The sequence below is a fragment of the Bison bison genome, unplaced genomic scaffold (genome assembly GCF_000754665.1).
Source record: "Bison bison bison isolate TAMUID 2011002044 unplaced genomic scaffold, Bison_UMD1.0 scf7180017864525, whole genome shotgun sequence".
Taxonomy (NCBI): Eukaryota; Metazoa; Chordata; class Mammalia; order Artiodactyla; family Bovidae; genus Bison; species Bison bison.
In genome coordinates, this window is record NW_011495076.1 from 12,821,540 (window position 1) to 12,841,618 (window position 20,079).

General features: G+C 35.9%; 1 protein-coding gene across 1 annotated transcript in view; it reads left to right on the forward strand.

Annotated features, from left to right (window-relative positions):
• Positions 1-20,079, forward strand: part of CFTR (cystic fibrosis transmembrane conductance regulator (ATP-binding cassette sub-family C, member 7)) — a 216,327-nt gene that overhangs the window by 91,062 nt on the left and 105,186 nt on the right. Inside the window, exon 11 of the mRNA XM_010831223.1 lies at positions 42-233. Coding sequence (XP_010829525.1) covers positions 42-233 — 192 coding nt within the window. The remainder of the gene's footprint in view (positions 1-41; positions 234-20,079) is intronic.

Below are 20,079 nucleotides of genomic sequence, written 5' to 3' on the forward strand. Positions count from 1 at the left end.
GATCAAATGATTTGACTTAATAACACTAGTTGTATTTCCAGACTTCACTTCTCATGATGATTATGGGAGAATTGGAACCTTCAGAGGGTAAAATTAAGCACAGTGGAAGAATTTCATTCTGCTCTCAGTATTCCTGGATCATGCCTGGAACCATTAAAGATAACATCATCTTTGGTGTTTCCTATGATGAATATAGATATAGAAGTGTCATCAAAGCATGCCAACTAGAAGAGGTAAGTAATTATGTGAAAAACTTCTGGTTATGCATATGAAACCTTCAAACTACCTAAATTATATATTTAATGTTTTAATAAGTCTACATATATTAATCCCATTTCCACTATGAGTAAACTACTGTGAGTAAAGTAATTGATAAAATATATGACCCCTGCTACAAGAAGCCTGCAAAAACATAAAGATATAATTCATTTTTTAATGAATTTAATATGCACTTCATTTTTTAAATGATGGGCTGGTTTGGTTACAATAAAAATTCTATGAAATGGCAAGAATTTTGTTCACTTATTAGTGAGACAAATGTCCTCAATGGGCATTTGTATAGGATGCATTTTTTAAAGGTACTTCAGAATTACATAAGAGAATTTTAAGTATTTTAATAACACCATAGCCTAAAGAAACAAACACTGACCTGCCGATAGGGAATCTAAGATAAAGTTATGATTATATCTCATCCTTTGACCTTGGACATGTAACTATATAACCTTTAGTGTCTGTAATCCTCTGAAACAGTGGCAAAATTATGATGAATCACTTCATAACAATATTGAGGACTGAGTTCATCATCTAGAAATACAGAAAGTATTCCAAGTAAAGCCAATATATGGATCTCGTACTATTCAGCACATAAATTTTATGATAAAGTGTTCACACCCTAATGGCTCAGTTGGTTAAGAATCCGCCTGCAATGCAGGAGACCCTGGTTCGATTCCTGGGTCAGGAAGGTCCTCTGGAGAAGGGATAGACTGCCCACTCCAGTATTCTGGCCTGGAAAATTCCATGGACTGTATAGTCCATGGGGTCACAAAGAGTGGGACAGGACTGAGCAACCTTTCACTTTTCACCCTGGTAGTTCAGACAGTAAAGACTCTGGAAGCACTGTAGGAGACCTGGGTTTGATCCCTGGGTTGGGAAGATCCCCTGGATCTTAATGTTAGGGAAAGTGTCATTATGATGTTAATGGTAGGGTAGGGAAAGTACCATGATGAGTTTTATCAGCAGGGAAAATATCATGTTATGAGGTTTGTCAGTGGTATTGCCTGAATACTGATCTTGATTCAAAATCACTCTCCTTGATAGGTGGCATTTGATACTAGTAGTACCCTTTAAATCAACTTCTATGAAAAAAATTGCACTGGGAATAAAATGAAGCTTAATATACAGCATATGAAAAATAGGGAAAAAAAAAAGGCTGATTGTGGATTAGATAGAAACTACAGTCCTTATAAAAGAGAGCTACATGCTTGAACAAATGACTCTTTATGTATATACAGACTCATTCAACAGTTGCTTTTAAAGGCTTAATTCTCTTATTTTCACACTCTGAAAGCATAATGAAATAAAAGCTATTCTGAAAAATATTTGATTTACCTTGAAGAAAACATTCTTCATTCCTCAAAAGCTCTTCTTCCAAGAATAGTATTTCACAACCTGGAGGTTGGAACACTCATTAAATTTGTTATAAAAAAATTCTGCATGTTTCTAGAGAATGTAGGTATTTGTCTATGAGGGGCTAGGCTGTAGGAGTGATACTCAATGTCCTGCAAGATAAAGCATGAGCTCTGTTTATTTATTAGTGCAAAGGTGTTAGAAAGCTTCTGGTACCTTTATTTATTGCTTTTAAATATATCTTTTCTCATAGAAATAGTTTTATAAATGCTGTCCTGATTCCCCCAAGTAAACCTTTAAAAATATATTTAATTTAAATATGGCAAAACTATAGGCTTTTCAGGTATCACTAGTGGTAAAAAGAACCCATCTGCCAATGCAGGAGACATAATAGATGTAGTTTTGATCCCTAGGTCAGAAAGATTCCCTGAGGAAGGTATGGCAACCCATTCCAGTGATCTTGCCTGGACTGAGGAATCTGGCAGGCTACAGCCCAAAAGGTGACAAAGAGTCAGACGTGACTGAAGCGACTTAGCACGCATGCATGCAGGCATGCATGACGTAGCTACGTTAGTAGTAGTAAATTCAGAGGTATAGGTACTTAATTCATAGAATGTACATTTGCTGTCTTCTGAATAGGTTCTGAGAATGCCAGGGTGAATAGGGTGTGGTCTGTTTTCTAAAGAGTGCATAATAAAGTGACCTGTATTTTAATGAATGGTTGTATAGTATGTGAATTGGACCATGATAAAACTGCTAAAATAACAAGAGAAACAGGGGAAGAGTAAAATCATTTTATTTTTTTTCCGATTCCATGACTAGTCTTAAAATTATTTTTAAAGTGTATAATTCATTGTAGTTTTTATTTTCATATGCTCAAGGTTGAATAACCATCACATTTTCAATTCCTCTAAAAGAAACCTCAATTAGCAATCAATTTACATTCTTTCATCCCTAACCTCTCTACCTAACTGTAAGCAACATTTTGTCTCTAAAATATTCCTATTCTAGATATTTCACAAAAATGTAATCATATAACATAATTTTCTGTGCCTAATTAAGCTTTTAAACTAGAAGAAAGTAGGGGGTATTAATTTTGAAAACATTTATTGAGACATTTTATGAAAATATGAATAGAATAAAATATATATACTTTGGAAGTTCATGGGCCAATAGGAAAATATATCAATAAAGAATGTAAGGTTACTCTAACAGGGAAAAAAAAGAGGCATTTCTAAAGGAGTAAAAGGAGAAATCTGGGTCTGCTAATGATGAAATAACCTTCAGAGGAGGCAGAAGGCCATTTTTCTGATGGAATGATTCCCTGTCGAATTCTAATGGTGACAAGAATGGAACTTATGGTGTTGGAGGAATTTTTTTTTTATTAAGAACATTGGAGTTGCCAGTAAAATAGAGAGAAGGTTAGGTATATGAGAAGTGAAGATTGATAAGTGATAGTCACTGGATTGTTGAGAAAAGAGATAAAGAGAAAGTGCCTAACACAGCATTTGGTGCATATTTGCCACTCAGTGAGCTGTAGCTAATTTCTATTTTCTTTGGAGGTAGAGAATACTGCTAGAGAGCATGACACAAGGCATGTGTCTCAAAGCCAGTTCTTGTTATTGAGTGCTATGGAAACAAGGTGGGGTTTGGCATAATTGAAGAGAACCGTGAATCAGAATCATGAAAAAGTCATCAGTATGAATTTTAATATTGACAAAAGTAGTTCTGAGAGAAAACTTTAAAAGTGGTCATCTATAGTTGGTCTGTATGACCAAAGTAACAGAAGTTTGAGTGTTCTCTGGAAGAAAAGAGTTGGCATACAATCCTGAAAGTTTGGAGCATTGGCCCATTGGTTCCATGCTCCAGAAATGGCCATGGGATTGAGAGGTGATTCCAGTTTCTCTTTCCCTTTTGGATCTCACAGCATGACTTCTGTGATTACCAGATTCTCTTCACTGTGGTGGAGGCAGGGTAGGTGCAGAATGAAAACTTGATTATTCCCTCACTCAAAGAGCATATAGGCTGATTGGTGAAAAACATATGCCAAGAGACCATTTCAATATAATATAGCAAATGTTGGGATAGAAGCTCTCTCGGCACTACAGAAGCCCAGTTGAGGACTTTCAGCCTGCCTGGTCAGTTCAGGGAGGCTTTCTCTAAAAACACCTTGAAGGATAAGTAGAAGGAATTAAGGAAATTTTAACGGAAAATTGAAATTTTCCATTTCCATTAAGGTTAATGGAAAAGATATTCTGGACAGAGAAAACTATGAGCAGAAATACCAGACATGAAACCACTTGGTTAGTGCAGGGAACCACAAGCATCTTGACAGAATGAGGGTATAACTGGGGGACAGTGAGTAGGGAGGAAGGAAACTGGAGGGCCATGTCTTGGGAGCTTGTGTACAAGTCTCAGGAATTTGGTCTTGGAGAGGTTTAATCAGGGGAGTGATGTAATCAGCTTTGCAATTTAGATATATCTCTTTGACTATGAAATGTGAAGCAGAATTAAGGTGGATATGATTCACACTTTTTTGGGGTAGCAGAAGGAAAAGAGATTTTGAAATCTAACAGGGTGGGTTGCTGATGCACATTACTTAACCTTGCTATATACTGAGTTTTATCCTCTGCAATATGAAGATATTATTACCTAATTTGTACAGTTTTGTGGATTCTTCTAGCACATAGCAAACACTAAATAAATCAGTGATTATTATTAATAGCAGTAGTTGTAGTACTGTTTCGGAGAAGGCAATGGCAACCCACTCCAGTACTCTTGCCTGGAAAATCCCATGGACGGAGGAGCCGTACTGTTTGTTATTGTGACTAGAAGGACGAAGACTAATAGGAAGCTATTTCAATAATCCAGCTAATGTCAACGATGGACAAGAGACAAAAGTAGCAGAGGAATTGTGAGAAGATAGGGATCTCTTTGTGTACTATTTGCATCCTTACAAACGGCATCAGGGAAAATGAGCCTTTGAGAAATAGTGAATATTTTTTTTCCTCAAGAAATTAAGAGAGAAGAGTAGTTGGTTTAGGATTAAGGATTCCTTGTATAACAGGAACTGGAAAGAAGGACAAGTAGAAATGCCATGGGTTTAGAAAGGAAGGATGTGGAGATCAGTTACATAGAATTGAGATATCTGATCAAGCAGAGGGACCACTGGTCTTGCTAACAGAGTACCAGTGGAGGACACCACTAGATCAGCTGTAATGACAATGATGACCACCATTTAATTCATTCTTCATCCTCTTTGCTTTCAAATATCAAATAAAGCACTTAGTTTTCTATTTTTAATAGTCCCCGAGTCCCAGCTCCTTACTGTTCTGCTGGCTTTTGCAACTAATTTAGATCTTCCTACTCATCTTATGATAGGCAAAAACATCCAGCATCTCCTAAATTCCTGTACTTTGATAAACGCAGTGAGTATGGTGAGTACATTAGTATATGACTCCTTCTGAATGTTTCCTGTATGTTGTTATCTATCCAACTACATGGTAAATTTCTTGAGAATGGTGATTCTAAAAATTTTATTTTGGGATACTCTACCAAGCACATTGATAGGCATAAGGATAAGTTCTTATTGGTTGACTGTTTCAGAGATAAGCTTTGAAGTAGGCATGTCAGTGGCAAGAATTTTACTCAGAAAATGTTCTTTTCTGAGCTTCTCAGTCTCAGAATTTGAGGAGATGATTATACAACAGCAAGTTGTTGTTGTGAGGGACAAATAAAAATAATTAAAAGTGCTAGACAATCCTGACAGTCAAAATGAAAATTTTTTCCTATTTTCAGTGACTTCAGAGTTTCCAATTTTTGTTATTGTTAAGCAAGTCTTCACACCTTTGAAAAAGGCCAGTGAGAACCTCCAAAAATGAAGGTTTTATATGTTTAAGCATGGGGGAATTTTGAGCACAGGAGCACAAAATACCTACAGAGTCCTTGAGGGTTAACAGCTGGTATCAGCTGAGACTTCCTCTGTGCACTGTTTGTAGCCCCATCTGCAAATACAAACATACATGATCCAGTATGTTTTCACTTTGACTGCCAAAGCTGTTCTGTTTCTTAATATACTACATCTAGATCTGGAACTGGAGATGAGGCGGAGTATTTTCTTCCTCATTTTGGTGTTTCTTTTCAGCTTTAATACCCACAAAGTACTTGCGTGTGTAATGATGCTTGGTGTCATAGGATTAGGCAGGTATGTGTAAATTTTCTTGGATAGGAAAAAGCACGCACAACATAGTTCACATAGTTTCCTGATTTCAGTCTGTGGTTGAAAATATTCAGTCAGTGGAGTTGCATGAAGACTTTATCACAGGGAAGGGCATGGAGACAGGGCTATGCTGATAGAAAAGTTGTAACGAGCAGACACGAGTGAGCAAGTTCTGCTCAGATTTTTTACCCTGAGATCTCCTCTTTCAGGAACTTCTCCAAGTCTTGCTTATATGTCATACTTCAAATCTTAATTATAGTAAAAGGATTTCTAGACAAATTAATAGTTCTTTTAAAATACCATTGTGTATCCTTGTGTCCATTGACTTATCCTCCCATTGTTTACTTTCTATGTACCCAAACTTCCCTTAAAATCCTCCTAAATATTTGTGACTTTTGTAACCAGCACTGAAGATTTTGCTAGCCCAAAAAGAGGAATTAATGTAATTGGCCCCACATTAACTTACTTCTCCGTTAAGGAGAGTTTAATCATATTTCGTACTGTAAGAGTAATATCTCACTATTCTCTTACCTTCTTAAAATTTCCAGAATACCAACCATTTGCAATTCTTCAATACCTTATCCTACCATACTACCCTACAACTGACAGCAACAGATTCTAGGCAGGCCAGCATTTGGATACCAAATAATTGGACTGTATTTAGTGACTCACTCTTATGTAAAAGTACCTGGTTTGGAGCAGTAATTGGCTTTTATAATTGTGTGGGGTGGGGGGTGTAAGAAAAGATCAGAGGCTTAGTATATGTAATTGGTTTCCACAAAGTTGTTGCAATCCTTTGGTAACCACAAAATGGTCTTCATTGGGTAAATATTTGTCAAGACAGCCATTACATACACATTGTAATAAAAAATATTTACTATGTAAGTTGAAGATGTAAAATCTGTTTGTGTTTTCCCTTCTACTATGCAGTCTTCATATTTAAGTCACTAGAAGAAAAAAAAATGGGAGGGAAGTTGGCAAGAAATTATTAAGAGGAAAAAAAACTTGGGAGGGAAATTGGCAAGAAATATGAAAAACTTGGGAGGGAAGTAAGCAAAGAAATGAGTTAACTCTTCTGGAAAATAAATTCCATCTTACACATACCACAAGACTAATTATATTTGAATTTGACCCCTGGATCTTCACATCTGGCCAAAACTAACCTGCATTGAACAGAGGCTTAACTTTTGGGTGGTCAATCCACAATTGTAGGAGAATTCAGGAATGTTCACTTGGGAGATGTGTAAATAAAAAGATACCATACAAATTAACATTTGCATTCAGTAGTAGCCAAGAAATAATAAACATTGAAAACAGATATTTGAAACACACTGAACTACGTTCCCTAAACCAGAATAAACCACACCAAGTGACTGTACCTTGATCCACCTGTCATTTTCTACTGATAGGTAATTAAGTTTGAAAGCACTGCCATTTACTTATTGTAATATGAAGCAAATACCTTTATTTTATAATACTATGGAACCAGGACCAAGCAGGAACACCATAGTGTTTCCTGAACTGACTGTTATTTCACATCATTTGAACCCTGAAACTTAAAAAATAAATACTAGTTAACATCCACTGGGAGGGCTCAAGTCAGTAGTGCTGTGCCGAGTGTTTTTGCACACATTGGTCCTTTGAATTGTCACTTTCTAGTTATCTAGTGACAGCTTTCTGTAGAGTTTGCAATCGAGATGAGCCTGTGCTAAATTCTAAAAGTATGAACTAACTTTTAGGAATTACGATTGCAATTCTGGAACTAATTATTAACTTAAATGACAGTTCTGACATCTCTAAATCCAGAATAACCCAAAGACTGCCCTTCTTCCTAAGAGGTGGGCAAATCCACAGAACAGTCATATAAAAATTTAATTATAACTGTGTGGGATCAAGCTAGCTCATGAATAGATAATGAAATTCAGAAAGTTAAGCCAGGCTTTCATATTAAAAATCAAACAAAAAATTAGCTAAGTTTTCCAAAGGTCAAAGCCATGCTGTATCTTATAGATAAGCCTGATGTTTCATCCTCTTGAAGAATTAGTATTCTGGACCCCACACCCTTGGAGTTTTCTGTTTTGTAGCAATGGCTAATTAGACAAGATCGAGAGAAGATTTTACACTTATATTTAAGAGAACTTTAGACTTTACTAGAAACTTAGAACTTGGTAATAATATTCATAAAGGCCTTTCCAGGAAGGGAAACTTAGTTTTTCTAAAAATTGAGTGTAAAAGTATTCTCTAGACAAAAATAGCCTTTGAAACAGCAATTGTATTATCAAGAATATATTTGAGGCCAAATCTGTAATACCTAATTTTTATTTAGAAAGTTTAAGTATCCATGATTCAAATTTCATAAATTAAAATTTTGATCTCAATAAATATTTATTGAGTTTCCCCTGTGGACACAGTATATGTTAGGCACTCTGAATACTGCATGCAAGTATAACAAGGATCCTGTTTGTTATGAGTTTTTGACTTACAGTATTTTGGGGGAAAATGTATATACACATACACAAAACACACACACACACGTATATATATTCACTTGTGTAGTAAATATCTGTGAGTGCAATTATTGAACAAAGGACATCAAACTCTGGGAATTATTGGTGAATAGGAGCAATCCCTGTCCTCAAGGGTCTTTCATTCTGGTGAAGATAAGCAAGTAAAGCCAGTGCAGTTTGTTAAGTTCTAGGATATTGGTTAATGTAAGATTCTCATGTGGTATATGGAAACAGCACTTAATCTGGTCTTAGATGGGTAGATGAGGTTTCCCTGAAGGAAGTGACAGCTAAGGTGAGAGATGATGGATGAGTAAGAATCATCTGAATGAAGAACAGGAGAACATTCCAGAAAGAGAACAGAATGTACAAGACCTGGAGCTAGCAGAGAACGTTTGTTGAACCTTTGTACCTAGAGTCAGTTTGGTGTGGCTGGGGTATAGGATGAAATGGGCTGGAGTCGAGCAAAAACAGTGCACTTTAAGGGGAACTCTAGGCAGTGCAGCAAGGGTAGAGTCTGGAAAAGAAGGGGTCTATGGTGAGAGCTGAACCGGGAGAAAACACGCAGATCATGATTTCTGTCTCTGCACTTGCCAGCAATTAAACCAAATAGCCAAAAAAGGCAGAAAGGCAGAGTCCTCCACACTTGACTTTCATATTACATATACCTGGGGCAATCCAATTCTCATGCAACACTCCAGCTGCAGAGGATTTGGCGAAACATGGTGCTTAGTGGGAGCAGGGAGCAGGTGGGTCCACAGTATCTTGCATGGTGACTTCCCTCACTGGGGGGAGTGCCATAATAAAAACAGTGTTTTAGGAAGATTTATCCAGTGTAACACACAAACTGGAGGGAGATAATGGAGATGTGGTTAGACATTTATGAAATATTGTTATTCACATTTTAAAGTGTAAGAAGTGAAAATTTAAGAGACTTATTGGAATCATATGTCTCATAATTGATGAGACCAGTGAGAGAATCCAGATCTTCTGACTTACCTTTTTTTTTGCTATGCTTGATTAGGATTGTGTATTAGAAATTCTTAGACGCTAATGCCTTCTGCATTGAACACTGCAGATTTTGAGTTAGAACTTTAGACTGGTTAATCTCACTATGATTGTAGCAGTATTATTAAACCATTGGGATTGTAAGGCTGCCTTTGTGAAAGAGGAGGTTATGACTTGTTTTCCTATAAATGACGTATCAAGCTACCATATTCATAAAATCTGTACTCCTGGATCTTGGGAAAATCACCTATCCTAACACTTGAAATGTATTTTTTATTTTTTTCTTAATATGTATACATATATGTATTATTGAAGTATAGTTGACTTACAATTTTTCAAGGGCACAGCAAGATGATTCAGTTATACATGTACACATATATTATTTTTGAGATTATTTTCCTTTGTAAAGTATTATAAAATATTGACTAGTTCACTGTGCTATACAGTAAACCTTTGTTGCTTGATGCATATCTTCTTTTTTAAATAGAAATCTAGCATTCTAGATTCTAGATTTCTAAATAGAATCTAGCATTCTATTCATATTAAGTCAAGCAAGTGGAATCAAAATGTAATAAGTTTTTTAGTTAGGCAAAGATTCATAAGTTTTCTAAAATATATATTATACATATTATTTATATATGGAGTATACAGAAGCTTTTCTACTACACTTGATAAAGGCTTGATAAAGAACATAAAAAAACACACTTGAAATTTAAAGGTCAGGAAAATTTTTTTCATCTTCTCCCAAGTAAACTTTTTTCTTCTTGCCACTGGGGCAGAATCTTTTCTTCATGCCTCATGACCTCAAATTTAAAATACAGTAGGTGGCCAAGTAGAAGGGCAGTCAGTTTGGGAAGGAAGCCCGATCAGGGCAAGTTGAACAGCTGGTTCTCCAAAGTCACCTGTAGAAAGAATAAGGATTTTCATAGGATTTCTTCAGAGGTGATGGGTGAGGTAGTACACAAGCTCAGCTCCTGGGGAGTCCTAGTTCTAGAGACCTGGGAGACCTGTGAGGAACTCCAGAGCAGGATCAGCTGCAGGGCAGCACAGTCATGTGCCAGCAAAGTTCTAAGAAAGGAGTGCTTTTCACAGATTGGATTTGTCCCAGCATCTTGGGTGGGTAGACCTGGAAGAGATAGTTAAGGAATGAGTAGATTCTTAAATGCCAATTCTTAGACCAATTGAATCAAAATCATGTAGAGAGCTTTTCAAAACTAGGTTGTCAAGGGTCATTCCAGAGAATCTGAAATCTGGAGTTCAGAAATCTGGGGTTAAATGAGTCTAACGTAGAGCTAGAATACAATAAATAAAATTATTTGTCTCAAGTATCTTTTCTAACTTTACTTCCTTGGAAACACTTACCCTGAAATACCTTAAAGCCCTGCATTTCAAAGCTATTCCTTTAAAAATGCTTACATTATTAGTTTTCAAATACAAATATAGGCCTACACACATACAGAAATAGACATCAAAGGCATAGAGATATTAATAGAATTATGTATATACTTTCAAATTCATATATAAAACCATGTATGTGTTTATATATATATATCTGAGTATTAAACAATAGTTTAATATTGGTGACAAAGACTGTAACATCTATTATAATAGTGCTTTTTGTACTTGTGTTGGGTCCAATAACAAATACATTGGAATTTCAGTTTATTTCAGTTTTCTGCTATGACTTAGTACCAAAGCCCAGTGAAAGAAGAGCTTTTATATTTCAAGTTGATAAAAAGTTCTTACTTCCTACACTTTCTGATAAGGACTAATCTTTAGCCAATATTTGTATGCACAGTTATTTGTAATCAAGTTTGACTTAGGCAAACAGGCTACTTCATGAATTTGTTCGTGTATATTTCCTGCTGTAGAAGTTAACTTCCCTGTGTTGATACATATCATGCAGAGCTACATCCACGTTTACAGCAGCTTTGCGCAAAAATGGTTAGTTCATTCTTTTTCTCTTTACAGTGTGCTCTTGGGCTTTCTCAAATTCTCTTCTTCCTCTCCTTTCCCTTCCCCTTTCCTCTGTTCCTCCAACACTTCTTTTCTCCTTCCTCCTCCTTGCCTAGTGTCCTTGTACATAAAGCACAATACAAGTGCTTAATAATTACTAAACATTAATAACAGTGGCATTAACTGTCTAAAGATTGGTTACAAACATTCCTTATTGAATAGCACTGCTTCTAAAGTTCATGTTCCGTCAACCCAAGCTTCTTACCATCTTCCCTTACCACAAGCAGCTGTATTGTCAAGGTTGTTCTGAAGAGTGATAATACAGGTATAAAACAAGGTTTATGGTATTTTCCTATCTACAAAGTCACAGGAAGCTCGAATGTACTCAGCAAATATTGCATAATTACACAGGGCCAGTTAATGTAACACTCCACCCTTTTTTTAAAGTTCTTTCTCTCTCAATATAATACCCTCTACTGTTTCTCTGATATGTTCAAGACAGAGTTAATGAGCTTTGTATTAGCAGTTCCTCTTTTAATAGCTTCTGATTTGTCTGGCTCAGTTGAATAATATCAGGTGATGAAATTTAGATGCATTTAAAAAAATAAAGTGATACACATTTGTGTAAAAAGTATGTCCATAACATGGGGTATGTTATGTACTTCTAAATAATAAAATAAGTTAATCTTTATTGGACTTTTATTATAATATTACTTTGACCCTCTCTGGTACTCTTTATCGAAGTATTTTCAAGTGCTTTACAATCTCAAACAGACTTAATATATTATGTGCACAGAATCCTTTGAAGTTGACATTTGCTTTTCTGACCAGCATGCTGTAAAGGAAGTTAGCCAAAAGAACAGGTTCAAGCAGGCATGAAAATCACATGTTAAAATGCAGATTCCTGCACTCTGGTCTATTTCTTCTGAGTAAGAATAGGTGCAGCAGTTTTTACAAACTCCCTAGGTGATTCTGAAATAATTATGAAAATAATTGGTCAAAATAAATAACTTTGAAAACCAATGATCCAGATATTTGATTTTATTTTTAGGTAAACTGCTGAGAAATTTATTAAAATGGCAGTGTAGGGTGGTTACAAAGAAATATTTTTCAAGGTCTCCTTTAATAAGAAAATTAATTGATCACAATTTTTAAATTTGATTTATTTTGACTTAGGTTTAAAAAATCTCAATAGCTAATTTTTGTATAAGTAATCAAATCATGTCCTCTAGCTTGTGTGTGTGTGTGTGCTCAGTCGTGTCTGACTGTTTGCGACCCCCCATGGACTGTAGCCCACCAGGCTCCTCTGGTTCATGGGATTTTCCATGCAAGAATACTGGAGTGGGTTGCAATGCCCTGCTCCAGGGAATCTTCCCAACCCAGGGATCGAACCACGGTCTCCTGCATTGCAGGCAGATTCTTTACCATTCGAGCTACCTGGGAAGCCCAGCCCTGTACTTTAATTCCAATCAATGATTTCCTCCAACAGTTTTTATGGGTAACTCCAAGAGAACTCCAGAGAAGTTGCAGTGCAGGCAAAGAGAAACCATTTGTCTCTGGGTACAAAGCTTCTCTGAGCAGCTCATGCTCTGTACTGCTTTTTAAACTCATGATAGCACCAAGGCTGAAAACCAACACCCTTAAGATAAATATAGCACCAGATTGGAGTGCCTTTAGTAGTCAGCAAAGATAAATGTTTAACAGTGTATTCAAAACAAAGTGTTTTATGTTAAATCAAATAGAAGCTAAATACTAATAAAGAACTCTACAAATGAACAATAAAGTAATCAGAATAAGTACTCACATTAGCAGGATATTGATGTTATTAATGTATTTGATCTTAAAGGACAAGGCTTATTCACAGTTCTCTTCAGTCTAGCCTGACTATTTTGTTTCACTTCAATCTGAACAGCTTTCTATTATAATCTTTGACATACTTATTAAATTATCCACATTGATGCATTTTTCTTCAAAAATGATTTCATTCCAGAAAAGAAGGTCAAATGTGTTGGTTGAGAACATCAAATCTTTTTCAGATGCAGGAATCTTTAGTTTTGTGTTTTACAATGTAATCTGTATCACTAGCATCTGTTCTAGATTTGGAAACATCCATTTGACAATATCCCTGTTTTCTTTATTGTTAGAGCTCTGGATGAATTTGAAGAACATTTCCCTAAATCCTCAACATCATTCTTCATAAACCCCAAGCTTCGAGCAGTCATTATTACAAATGTGATACATATTTTTCCAATGCATTTAAATGAATTTACACTAAATATATTTATCTATAAACAATACTTAATAGTTTTGTGTGGCTTCAAAATTTGTGTAAATAGTATAATTTGTACACATCATTCTTCAGCTTGCTATCTTTGCTCCTATTACCTTTTTGAGGTCTAGCTATACCATTTAGATGTAGAAATTCTATTTCATTCTTTTCATTTGCTATATAGTGCTTATGTGTAACATTTTATTTATTCACCTTGTTATTGACATACATTTAGGTTGTTCTAATATTTTACTCAGCCAGTTCAGTTGATCAGTCGTGTCTGACTCTTTGTGACTCCATAGATTGCAGCATACCAGGCTTTTCTGTCCATCACCAACTCCTGGAGCTTACTCAAACTCATGTCCATCGAGTCAGTGATGCCATTCAACCATCTCATCTTCTGTCTTCCCCTTCTCCTCCTGCCTTCAATCTTTCCCAGCATCAGGGTCTTTTCCAATGAGTCAGTTCTTTGCATCAGGTGGCCAAAGTATTGGAGTTTCAGCTTCAGCATCAGTCCTTCCAAAGAATATTCAGGGCTGATTTCCTTTAGGATTGACTGGTTGGATATCCTTTCAGTCCAAGGGACTCTCAAGAGGCTTTTCCAACACCACAGTTCAAAAGCATCAATTCTTCGGCACTCAGCCTTCTTCACAGTCCAACTCTCATATCCATACATGACCACTGGAAAAACCATAGCCTTGACTAGACAGACCTTTGTTGGCAAAGTAAGGTCTTTGCTTTCCAATATCACTGCTGCTGCTGCTGCTAAGTTGCTTCAGTTGTGTCTGACTCTGTGCGACCCCAGAGACAGTAGCCCACCAGGCTCCCCCACCCCTGGGATTCTCCAGGCAAGTTCCAATATCACTCAGATCAGATCAGTCGCTCAGTCGTGTCTGACTCTTTGTGACCCCATGAATCGCAGCACACCAGGCCTCCCTGTCCAACACCAACTCCTGGAGTTCACTGAGACTCACGTCCTTTGAGTCAGTGATGCCATCCAGCCATCTCATCCTCTGTCGTCCCCTTCTCCTCTTGCCCCCAATCCCCCCCAGCATCAGAGTCTTTTCCAGTGAGTCAACTCTTTGCATGAGGTGGCCAAAGTACTGGAGTTTCAGCTTTAGCATCATTCCTTCCAAAGAAATCCCAGGGCTGAGCTCCTTCAGAATGGACTGGTTGGATCTCCTTGCAGTCCAAGGGACTCTCAAGAGTCTTCTCCAACACCACAGTTGAAAAGCATCAATCCTTTGGCGCTCAGCCTTCTTCACAGTCCAACTCTCACATCCATACATGACCACAGGAAAAACAATAGCCTTGATTAGATGAACCTTTGTTGGCAAAATAATGTCTCTGCTTTTCAATATGCTATTTAGGATGGTCATAACTTTCCTTCCAAGGAGTAAGCATCTTTTAATTTCATGGCTGAAGTCACCATCTGCAGTGATTTTGGAGCCCAGAAAAATAAAGTCTGACACTGTTTCCCCATCTATTTGCCATGAAGTGATGGGACCGGATGCCATGATCTTTGTTTTCTGAATGTTAAGCTTTAAGCCAACTTTTTCACTCTCCACTTTCACCTTCATCAAGAGGCTTTTTAGTTCCGCTTCACTTTCTGCCAATATCACTAGACACTGCCAAATTGCACTTTAAAGCAGCTGTTCTGATTTACACTACCACTAGCCATTTATGAGTGTTCCTGTTTCCTCAATCTTTGAAAATGCTTCTTACTAACAGAGACTTAAAGTTTTACCATTCTAAGTTGTAAAAAGTTGTCTTTCTTTCTTTTTTTTTTTTTTAACTTTTATGTATTTTTGACTGTACTGGGTCTTCGTTGCTGCATGTATGCTTCCTCTAGTTGTGGAGATTGGGAGCTACTTTCTCGTTGGGGTACACGGGCTTCTCATTGCAGTGGCTTATCTTGTTACAGAGCACAGGCTCTAGGCACATGGCTTCAGTAGTTGTGGAATGTGGGCTCAGTAGCTGCAGATTGCTGACTCCAGGGCACGTGGTGTCAGTAGTTGCTTTACGGGGCTCGTTGGTTGTGACTTGCAGGCCTTAAAGCATTCAGGCTTCAGTAGCTGTGGTGCATGGGCTCAGTAGTTGTGGCGCATGAGCTTTAGTTGCTCCATGGTATATGGAATCTTCCTGGACCAGGGATTGGATCTGTGTTCCCTGCATTGGCAGGCAGATTCTTGTCCACTGTGCCACCAGGGAAGTCCCCATATTTCTTTACTGTTCTAATTTGCAATTCCCTGACTGCTTGTGAGGTTATATTTGTTAGCTGTTTGACTTCATATCCTATGTCAATTGTTTTGCTAAGTTCATAGTAGCTGAGAGATGTGCCTTATGCACCACTGTTGTAGGGAATGTAATTGAATGAGAGTCCATCATTGTGAGTTGAAATCATTCATTTTCAGAGTTTGTTTTGAGACTACTCCTTCCACAGGCTGCTTTCCCTGATTGATCAAGTATGGCATGGATACTGAAGCAGATCTTGTGTCTGAAAGACATGGGACTTATTTATTTACGGATTTTGGCTCAGAGACTTCTAGACGGCTCTGTCAAATCTTGCTTAGATTGTGTTTTGATGTCTTTCCATTCAAGCTTCTGTCCTTCTCTCCTTCACTTGGAGGGTTGAAACTGCATCGAGGTCTGACACCTCTCCCAGCCTTCCTTGCTTTCCTTCCTATTTTCTGTTATACAAGTATTTCCCATAATAAGATAATTTCATGTTTAATACTTTCTTGGTATCTACAGCTTGGAAGGACTGGACTAAGACAGTTAAATACATTGCATTACTATCCTTTATGGATGGGAGATGATGCAATGTATATTTTGCACTAAGCCTTTTGTTAAATAGACTTTTGATTTTCATATAACAAATTGTATCTGTGTATTTCTTTATGGTTTGTTCTTTATCTTTTCTTTAAGACATTCTAACACAAATGATAAAAATATATTTTTTATATATTTTTAGTATTTTTAGCTTCAATTTTTACATTTAGGACTAAAAACCGCTGGAATTAATTTTTGTATTTGGTGTGAGCTAGGGGTCTAATTTTATCTTCCATAGGGAGATCCATTTGTCCCAGGATCATTTTTTGAGCAGTTTCTCCTTTCTCTATAATTTGTCATTCTGACACTTTTATGCTAGGTTCTGATCTACATGTTTGTTTGTGAAATATTTATTCTGTTCCATTCATCTATCTGTTTAATCTCACATCACAATCTACTTTTAAAATGACAGTATTTATTGTCATTGTTCAGTTGCTAAGTCATGTCTGAATGTTTGCAACCACATGGACTGTAGCATGCCAGGTTCTTATGTCCTGTACCATCTCCTGGAGTTTGCTCAAGTTCATGTTCATTGAGTTAGTGATGCTATCTAACCATCTCATCCTCTGTCATCCCCTTCTCCCTTTGTCTTCAGTCTTTCCCAGCATCAGGGTCTTTTCCATTGAGTTGGCTTTTTACATCAGGTGGCCAAAGTGTTGGAGCTTCAGCAGCAGTCCTTCCAATGAATATTCAGGGTTGAGGGTTAATGAATGTGTTCTGGTGTCTTATTACAGTTTGTCAACCTGGCCAGAGAGGTAAGTTGGGGGCAGACTTGGTAAAGTTGGATGAGGAAGACACGAAGTTCTCAGGCATGGAGCCACATCTTAACTCAAAATCCAGGTCTTTCATTAAGTTGTCCCTGGTAGGCTGCAGATTGTAAGCTTCTGAAGGCAGAGGATTAATCTTAACCATCTCTAAGTTGCCTAAAATACTTTACTCACTGTTTATAACATATACCAATAATATCTTAAACCTGTCCTGGTTCCCAAAGCATAGAACAAATAATAATTCTGTCTTTGTCCTTGAGAAGCTTGCAGTCTTTGAGGATAAAGATAATGTAAACAGACAATAAGAAAAGAGATGAAAGTTCTTTCATAGGAACATAAACAGCTCTTAAAACACATAGGAACATGCCTTTTAACATAATGGAAGACTTTATGGAGGATATTAAATTTTTATTGACCTTAAAGGAATTTGCCAGATTAAGAAGTAGAGGAAAGTCATCTCGATAGAGGAACCAGCAGGTGCAGATGGTGGAAGGTGGTAAATTTGGAGCACAATAAAACTTGAGTGTGGCCAGGGGTCAAGATGCATTTGGAAGCGTGCTGGGAGGTGAGGATGAAGAAGTGAGCTGGGAAACATTTTGTATGCCATCTTTTGAAGCTTGGATTTTATTCTGGAGCTCACAAGGATCCAGTATATTTTTTTGTTTGTTTGTTTTGTGATGTTATAAACAGGGGTGTGACACGATCAGTTGGATTGAATGAACTTGAATTGTTTAGAGTACTTTGGATCACATGTTCTTTGGTCAAGCTGTCCTCTATCAAGTGAGAAAAAATTTAACTTTTCTGTATTTTAGGGTCATGGGATACAATAAGCCTTCTTGGTCAGTCAGCTCTCATTATGTTATATTAATAGGATTGAAGAGAATAAACCTTTGGAAAGTGAGACAACTTGTTTGTTAAGAACTCCATTATCTTTCACATATTTAAAATTTTTTTTTTGGTGAGAGAAATAGTAATCTAATTCATAAAATAATAATCCTCTTTTACTTATTGCAGACTTCTCTTTTCTTAGCACAATAATAGTGGATGATAGAGATCAAGCTGAATAAACACCTGCATATTTGTATGCATGCCATACATACACAGGCACATATGTATTATATGCACATGTATGTACATGTATATGCACATATATACAGATGTGTAAAAATGCAATCTATATGTGTTTATATATGTATGTATATTCAAATGTATGTGTATTTCTATACTCCAGTCATTATAATGAATATTTTGGATAGCAGTTGTAATAGCTTCTGGTTAGATATACTAATAAATGAAAATATTTTATATACCATTAAAATATTATTGAGGAAAGTAGTGCTAGAGGATAAAGTCTTATCTAATACTTAAAACAACTTCAGTTTGCTAAAACAACAAACAATACCTTTACATTTCATATCAGATTAGATCTTTTTAAAATATGTTTGAAGATCTCTCCTCTTAAGCTAAATTTAGCCCAAGCCCCAATTTTTTCAGTTTTGCTATTGAAGATCTGTAAAAATCCATTAAAATTTTAGGAAATACATGTAAGACCTTCTAATATTACTCTTTGTCCACTCAAACTTTTTTTTTTTTTTATAGTTGCTTAGCTTCTTCTTAAGTCATAGGTTCTAATGAGAATGACAAAACATGTTATGCTTGGTAAAAATTACATCTATTTAGATATAATTAAGCCAGGTAAGTTGAAGACAAATACTTGGAAAGGTAAAATCTCCTGACTGACTATAAATTATTTGAAACCTAGAATGCTTCATATAACAATCTGTAGAACATGACTGCACTCAGAAGATTTTTAGCTCTAAATACCTTTATTATTAAGAAACAAGGCTAAAAATATACAACATTTATATTTTTCTTGAGAATTTTAAAGAAGGAACTAAATAAAAAGTTATAATGGAGTAAGTAATGATCAAATTTTAATTTAATGAAGGAGAAAACCAACAGAGAAATGAAAGACAATATAATTCCTAAAGCCAGTTCTTTGAAAAGATCAATAAAATTGTTGAATCTATCCTTGTTTGTAGTCAAGAAAAGACTTACAATATTAGGAATAACAAAGAAGCTTTAGCAAAAATATGAGCAAGATTAAAATTATTATTAAAAGTTAGTGCAATTCTGTTGAAACAGATTTAAAACTTAGAGGAACTGGATGATTTACTAAGGAAATACAAATGATCAAAATTGAAAAAAGAAACAAAAAAACTTGAATAGACAGATTATCACTGTAAAGATAGTTCAATGTGTATTACTTAAAAAGACACTATCAGAAAATTGCATAGCTGGATTATATTTCACCTTTAATAGCATAACTTCCTATATTATTTAAACTATACCAAATTATAGACAAAAATGAAAAACTCTTCATTTTCTAAAGCGAGAAGATTATTTGTATCAAAATCTGAAAAGTTATATAAAAAAGAAAACTGCAGTTAATCATACTTAGGAATATAGATATTTAAATAAAATACTATTAAATGAAGTATTAATAAATAGGATTCAGCATGGTATGAAAAGATGATCAAGCAAGATTCATGAATAGAAATATGAGTGCTTCAATATAAACAATTTATAAATATGATATATTAATAATTTGTATATTGGCAATGAACAAAAACCATGTAACAAGGTCAGTGGATGCTAAAAGAATCTTACATAAATTTAGCAGTGATTTGTAATAAAAATTCAAAGTAAGAATAGAAGAAAACTTCATTTTAAAAAACTTCGTAACTTTTTTAACCAAACATTCCAAAGTAAGCATTATTTTAAATGGTAAAATTTAATTGTTTGTCTTAAAAAAAGAACGTTACATGTTTCTGAAAAAAAAAAAGTTCACCTAAAAAACCCCCAAGAGATTCTAGCAGAAGCAGAGAGCAAAACTCT